The 8,307-nt window shown below is 33.4% G+C and overlaps 1 protein-coding gene across 2 annotated transcripts in view; it reads left to right on the forward strand.

Annotated features, from left to right (window-relative positions):
* The window catches only part of LOC114336050 (dystrobrevin beta), a 96,088-nt gene extending 91,799 nt beyond the window's left edge, over positions 1 to 4,289 (forward strand). For both annotated transcript variants that reach the window (XM_050653318.1, XM_050653319.1), the window contains one exon: positions 254 to 4,289. In XM_050653318.1, the coding sequence (XP_050509275.1) occupies positions 254 to 378 (125 nt within the window). In that variant the 3' untranslated portion in view covers positions 379 to 4,289. The remainder of the gene's footprint in view (positions 1 to 253) is intronic.
* Positions 4,290 to 8,307: the final 4,018 nt, after the last annotated feature.

An 8,307-nucleotide genomic window follows, 5' to 3' on the forward strand; every position in this document is an offset into this window, starting at 1 on the left:
AGTCACCAGTCTGTCACAAGTCCTCGCTCGGCAAAGAATAACACACCCTTACGAGATATAAGTAAAACACGATTTTACCGAAATAAATCTATTATTGACAGTTTGTTGTTTTACATTTATTTTAATTTTATTTATTTTTTTCCGTGGACAATAAGGTTATCACACGCATCCAACCACACCACGGAACAAATCTGTTCAGTTATAAGTAGTAGAAAAAAAACGCACCTTACACAAACAATTATATTATATTTAGGTAATGGTAATGGAACTCCAGGTTCAGTGGGGCGTTCCTTGCGAAACGATTTGTTGGTGGCAGCTGATTCCGTGACTAATGCCATGTCGACTTTAGTAAGAGAACTGAATTCAGGTACTGAATAAAAATAATCTCCTTATTACAAAACGCTTGTTGACCATACGCTATTTTAGTTTTGTGTTGATTACTTCTAATTTTTTTATTTTTATATATTTTTTTGTATAAAATATTTTTTTATTTTGTTATAAGGTGTTTTCCTAAATATATAATTAGAAATTTCTAATATTGAAAATGAATCACCTTTTGTAAGATTCGTTATATTTATCGTTGCTCGTAGAATCTAAAGTATTTTAAAAATGAAAGAAAACGCGAGTTAGTTGGTGCTCCATTGATTATGTTTTTCTGTCTTGTAGTTATTTGTTTTTTTAAGGCAGAATCTCTAATTTTATTAATATATTTTGTTATTTTGCTTAGAGGCTCTTTACTGATTATATTTTTATCAATATACTCTAGAAGAGGAACATAGTTGTCGTCATCATCAACCAATCTGGTGCGTACATTGTTCCAGATAGGCATTCCCCAAAAGTAGCCATTCTTTTGTGTTATGAGCTGATTTGATTCAGTTTGTTTTTACTCTTTTGAGATCATCTGTCCAGTGTGAAGGTGGCTCAATCTACGCCAGCGACTACCTTTCCTTAACTTTCGTGTGGAGTCGAGCCGCTCAAGTATAATACCTCCACAGTTTCTTCTGCTCGTTGTAAAAGGCGACTAATTGAAGCAGTGCAACGCCTCGCCGCTCGTGCGCGGACGCTACGTTGCTACACCGGCTGTCGGATGACAACAAAGGCGTAGCCCGCTATGCTCTAGTGGAGATGGGGGGGTTCGTTGAGACTTCTCTTTTAACCTGAAATAGATATTAACTGGGCGCCAGGCAAGTTTGCCCCACGGCCCATGCCTAAAGTAGACTGCAACTCCAAACCTACCAAATTGTTGCAGTACCAATCATGTGGTGTATGGAACAAATGAAATTAAGCGATACCTCACGTAAAAATTATCTATTAATAATAAGTAAATAAGTAATAAATAAATTTGGTCTGTAAACATGCAATAATTAACAAAAAAATAATAAAATGAATCATAATAATACCATAATATTGAACAACCACAACGATAACCTACAAAGTAACTAGATGCGCCAAAGCAAATAGGGCTTCTAGCCCTCAAAATTAACCGAAAATTATAAGCGTCGCATGAGCTCAGGCGCAACCGCTGTAAAACAAAACAAAAAGTATAACAAACCGAAAACACACTAGGTACTATTCACAAATAAACTAAAATTAATAAAAGCTAAAGAACATAAACGCAAAAAAAGTAAATTAATCAAAATCCTTATCTTAATTCTGTACTGAGGTATCCAACGATGTATCCAATTCCAATAAGAAGAATAACCAGTAACATATCAACGACATAAACAAACGATTTCAAACACAACAAATCTTAATACTGAAAGAAGAAATCGGAAGGAATTGGAAGTAAACGGAACTAAACGGAATCAATGGAAACCCTAAAAGAGAAAAATAGTATTAGAATATCTACTTGTATTTACACTATTATATTCTATAAAACTAAATCTGAAATTACTAAGTTAACCTGAACTGTCAAAATGACGTCTATTATTACAGCAATTAATATTAAGAAAAATAAAAACTAAAAACTGACTGAAATGACGTCAGAGAAATAATTATATTTTAGTAGCAATGTCAAAAAAAGAAAAAAAAAATGAAAACTGTAAATTAATGTAGATTTCTTCAAAATGACGTCAGAGCAACGATTCAAATTCTATATTAATCAATAAATAAGAAAACAATAGAAGATCTTATACTAACCTTTGGCCAGAAGGGTTTTCCAGGGGGTACATATACAAAAAACTCTTCTACTTCCCACAGAGTATTTCCAACAATAACTAGGTACTATCTACCCCTATCTATTTTGTGGTTTAAGGCCTAATAACTGCAATAGAAAAATAACAACTCTCAGAGAAACGAATAAATAAAATGCTCGGAAATCAACAATGCACCTATAGTAGTGCTTAAGAAATCGAATTAAGACACATACCTGATCCAGCGTATCTAAAATGGTGCTTTGAAAATAGATCCCGTTTCATACGGTGTGAACTTGACAACTACACAAAATGTACCTACAACACTACAATATGCCAAGTTCAATTAACATAAATTCAGGCCGATATCCCCAATGAGGGTGATCTATCCAAGATCAATTGCCTGAAAACTTATGTTCCAAGTAGCACCCCAATTTTAGAGTTCGACGACTGTCAAAGTGACTTACCGTAACGTATCCATGACAACCCTTGCCAAATTCAAAGTCTGCTATCTATTCGATTATTTATTTAAGAAAATAGGAGAAATGTGGGAAACGATATGAAAGAGTGAAATAATCTTTTAATAAAAATAATATATAGATGATTGAATTTTTAAAACGTAACAGCAGCTGTCCGCTCGCCATTAACCAAGTTCCTAGCCTGTCCCTGTGTGTTAGCAAATACTCCCAACTATCATGCGACACCCACTCCTACCCATCATACACGTCCTGACACTCAAACCTATACCCGAGGAGAAATTCTTCACAAATATAAAAACCAGTAGAGGAAACCACTGAAAACAAACGAATATGCATAGGGCAGACGGCTATACATCTTCCTAATATACCGTTACACCCAGCTTCAAGGTGTAACATCATGGTGCCGAAGGGGTGCATTACCCAGTAGTGGGCTACAAGCGATGCCTAAGGGTGATGGCGAACCCGAAGGGAGAACAGTCTTGGCAGGGTAAGGGCGCACTGCCCCACTGGATCGATCTGCACGACTCAACTTGTGGGAAGAAAGGTGAGACGAAAAAAAGAAAAACAGTAAAGGCGGAAGAGAGGGTAGCGGGAGTGGAAGAGAAAACAAAGAAGAGGGAGAAATAGAAAGGGATGAAACTCAAGGGGAGAATAGTTGGAGGAGAGAAGTAGAAGAAAAGGAAAAATCGGCGCAAGCAAAAGCAACGGTAAGGACTGGGAAGATAAGAGGGAAAAGAGGGAAGAAAGAGAGAAACAGCAAACCAAGAGAGAGGAAGAAAGAAAGAGAATAGAAAGAGAGAAAGGGAGACAGACATAAGGATGAAAATAATAAAATGAAAACGATTCTAAGAGAAGAAGAAGAAGGGAAGCAAGTAGCTCAGACAGCGGAAGAAGCTCCGACTAGAAAACACACGGGATTCGAACCGGAAACCTCTCGATCTCCGGTCACACGCTCTACCACTGAGCTATACTCCCTTTGCTTTGACAGGTTACAAGATTTCTCATACATACTGACAAATTTAATAGACCAAGTGAAGTATACAAAAATACTTTAAATATACTTACTATTATTATAAAATATCTTATTCCCGAGGAAGACAAATCCAAAGACACAAAAATTATAATAAATATATTTACTAAAAACACTAATAATATATTCTTTTAGCGATTGTAAAGATGTAGCGACTAATACCATACTATCGGTGTGCGCATGCGCCAGGGAATGTAAAAATTCACCCTCGTGCCTAAAGAAGTATAACTTCAAAAATTAATAAAAAGTATTTAATTTAAAAGGGAAACATTTTTTGACATAAAGTTAAAATATGCAAGAACTGTAACAGTGATATTATTCGTAATTTTTAAATTTTCTTAAAGCAACTATGTATTTAAAAAAAAACTTTTAGGGAAACACCTTATAGTTACTTTTTACATTGTACTTATTCATATAGTGATTGATATTTTGTACAAATATGAATAGAATGGTATGCAGCATGAGTTTGTATACATCACACATAAACAGATACTCTTTAAATTATTTTGTTGAACGATTTATTTTGTAATTTCTTATATTCTTGTTAAATATTTTAGAGTATATTCATTTTTATATTGTATAAGAATAGGACGAAATTGTTGACAAAAAAAACATAGAAAACAATAAATACGCATTTTTAGCAGTTTTTATTTTTGTTTTTTTTTTATTCTTCGTTAAACAGGAAATTTCTAAAGATAAATAGATGAGGTTTATAGTTTTAATAGCTAATAATAATATTTGGTAACTCTTTCAACTCTTTTGCAATTTATTCTCAACCCAAAATTTGAATATAAGCCATACCTGTCCGTCATTTTACATATTCATGTTGTTCATTTTTAGCCCAATAAATGACCATTTTGGAGTGTAATTTTCAGGGGCAACTCCGAATTGCATGAAAATTTGGATTTAGGTTCTACTTACCCTCCACTTCAAAGTTGAATTTGTGCCGTTGGTTGCTTTTTCTTTGGGGGTGATAGTCACCCTTTGGGGGGGGGGGGGAATTCGTTCAAGATAAGCCCGGAAATGGATAAATTGACTGATAATAAACAACTTTCGTTGTATAGAGTTTTTTTATGTAAGTCAATACTTTTCGAGATATTTGCGATTGAAAATGTTTATTTTTCGACAATAAAACTACGTTTTTAGACGGTTTTCCGCAAATAACTCAAAAAGTATGTAAATATTTTATCGAAAAAAATGTTCTTAGAAAAAGTGTAGTTTATAAAAAAACTAAAAAAATGTATCCTTAAAGTCTATAAACCGAGTAATAGCAAAGTTATAGCTCATGAAAAATACTTTCTTATTCGTCTAATTCCAAATCGAATATTTCAACGTGAAATCACCGAAAAATTAAGCAATTCTCGGGAAAAACTGATTAACATTTGTTAAAGTGTTTAAAAAAAGCTTTATTTTTATTTTTTACAAAAGCTTCTAGCATCAAAAATAAACGAGTTACGCTGAAAAAAAGTTAGCCCCCTTTTTTGTGGTAAAAAAATCGTGAAAAGCAGCCTAAATAAAATTAATCGTTACCGCTTTACCATTTACTTTAAATGTACAGTCGGAAAAATGAAAGATTACCCATGAACGATCACATCAATCGCTTATTTTGTATTTGCTGTCTTTTTCAATTATTTTGTATTTGATGTATTTTTCTATAAATACAAAATAAGTGATTGATGTGATCGTTCATGGGTAATTTTTCCGACTGTATGTATATTGTTTATATTTATGATCTGCAAGTTTGACCAGTTTGAAGTGCTTATTTTTGAAAAAGTTTGGTTGTGTAGTTAAAAAAAATTTTGGAAAAATTTCCTTTTTTCGAAATAACTTAAAAAGTATTTGTGATACGAAAAATATCAAAGAGTAAAAAAATGTAGGTTTTGCTGTTGTAAATATAATAGTTTCATTTTGCTTTTCCGTAAGACAAAAATCGGTTAAGATATGGCTATTCAAAGTCTGCATACACTCGTATATAGTGACTCGTTCAAGCCCTTTAAACACTTTAAACCGGTGAAACTGACAGATGATTTAAAAAATAGAAAAATTAGAAAATTAATTGTAAAACGGCAACGATTAATTTTATTTGGGGAGCTAAACATGGAGATATTTCCATGATTTTTTTAACAAAAAGGGGGCCAACTTTATTTTGAGCGTAACTCGCGTATTTTTAATGCTAGAAATATTTATAAACAATGAGATTGAAGCTTTTTGTAAACACTTTAAAAAAGTTTAAATGGATTGTTCCCGAAAAGTGCTTAATTTTTCGGTGATTTCACGCGGAATTAGACGAATAAGAACGTATTTTTCATGAGCTACAACTTTGCTTTTGCTCGGTTAATAGACTTTACTGATGCACCATGTTTTTAGTTTTTTTATAAGCTACACTTTTACTAGGAATATATTTTTCGAAAAATGTTTACTTTTTGAGTTATTTGCGGAAAACCGTTTGCAACAGTAGATTTTTGGTCGAAAAATAAACATTTTCAATCGCAAATATCTCGAAAAATATTGACTTACATAAAAAACTCTATATGATGAAAGTTGCTTATAATCAGTCAATTTATCCATTTCCGGGCTTATCTTGAACGTATATTTTTTCACCCCCGAAAAGGGGTGACTACCACCCCCCAAGTAAAAGCAACCAACGGCACAAATTCAACTTTGAAGTGGAGGGTAAGTAGAACCTAATTCCAAATTTTCATGTAATTCGGAGTTGCCCCTGAAAATTACACAGTATCGCCGTATTTCCCGTTCATTTACTGGGCTATTTTAGCATTCTCCATCTCGACAATGGCACTTCCTTTGTTTTATTATTTATCATTTTAGTTGTATTCTTATACACTCCTGGCCAAAAAAATCGGAACACCTTAAAAATGGGTCATTTTTGATGTCTCGAATCTCCTAAACCTGTTGTCCGATTTTAGTGATTTTTTAGTATGTTATAGCTTTATTCTTTAAGAATCTCGATGTAGTAATAGTGTTGCTAAGCATGTAAATGTCATTATATACCGGGTGCAACAATAATACTGTGGAATATTCTAGCATTTAAAAAATATTAAAATTAAAACTCAATTGTAGCTTTAGCCTTTCTTAACATTCTGCTTTGTGACTCATTCACTTATGTTTGATAATAAAAAAGTTAGGTACTTTAACAATTAGCCATGTTATTCATCAATACAGGGTGTTTCTAAATAAGTGCGACAAACTTTAAGGGTTAATTCTACATGAAAAAATAATGACAGATTACTTTATAAACATATGTCCGCAAATGCTTCGTTTTCGAAATACGGGATGTTGAATTTTTTTCTTACAAACTGACGATTGATTTATTGCTCTAAAACCGGTTGAGATATGCAAATGAAATTTGGTAGGTTTTAAGAGGTAGTTATTTTACATTTTATGACATACAACTAAACAATTTATATTCACCATTGGCGTGCATACAGGGTATATGACCGGGTTATATGACCCGTATGCACGCCAATGGTGAATATAAAATACATAATTTTACGTCAAAAATGCGCAATAACTACCTCTTAAAACCCACCAAATTGCATTTGTATATCTCAACCGGTTTTAGAGCAATAAATAAATCGTCAGTGTGTAAGAAAAAATTCAACATCCCGTATCTCGGAAACGAAGCATTTGCAGACTTTTGTTCATAAATCAAACGGTCATTATTTTTTCATGCAGGATTACTCCTTAAAGTTTGTCGCGCTTATTTAGAAACACCCTGTATTGATGAAGAACATGGCTAGTTGTCAAAGTACCTAACTTTTTCATTATTCAACATAAGTGAATGAGTCACAAAGCAGAATGTTAAGAAAGGCTAAAGCTACAATTGACTTTTAATTTTAATATTTTTTAAATGCTAGAATATTCCACAGGGTGTTCCGAACTTTGAGGAAAAAACACAGTATTATTGTTAAACCCGGTATATAATGACATTTACATGTTTAGCAACAATATTACTACATCGATATTCTTAATGAATAAGGCTATAACATACTAAAAAATTCAATAAAATCGGACAACAGTTCAGGAGATTCGAGACATCAAAAATGTACCATTTTTAAGGTGTTTCGATTTTTTTGGCCAGGAGTGTATAATAGTAATTAATGCAATAAAATATCTGTATTCTTCCGCTCCCTATCCAAATTCACAATACAAAATAAATCCATAAATGATCCAAATTTTCAAACGAAACGAGTAAGGACTAGTAGCAGCCTCCAAATTTCTTCAAAAATTATAAACCAAAATGCCTAAAGTCTTCTTCGTATATCTACAACTTACAAAATATTTTGTGTATATCCTAGAGATATATTTGTGGCTTTCATATCTATACAAACTCTCTTTCGCAGTCATTAACAGCACACTTATCTCAGTTACTTGCCTCTGTTACTCCTGTAATTTCAAACCCCCTCATTTCAGGCGCTAGTGACTCTTTAGGCTCTAGGTAAATGTTGCCTGGTGCACTTTCTCCACAGTGCCTTGCGCCTGTCGTGAAGATTTCCATTTAGAGGTGTAGTCTTTTGAATGAAGCTGTGTCTTGATTCGAGGAACAGCAGTAATTTACTGCCCCGGACCGAACCATGGCCGGAGAGGGAGATCCTGTCTGCGTAAAGTTTAGGTGGGTGTACGACGGACGGCAGTATTTGTCACCGGT

Source organism: Diabrotica virgifera, chromosome 6 (assembly GCF_917563875.1).
Source record: "Diabrotica virgifera virgifera chromosome 6, PGI_DIABVI_V3a".
Classification (NCBI taxonomy): domain Eukaryota; kingdom Metazoa; phylum Arthropoda; class Insecta; order Coleoptera; family Chrysomelidae; genus Diabrotica; species Diabrotica virgifera.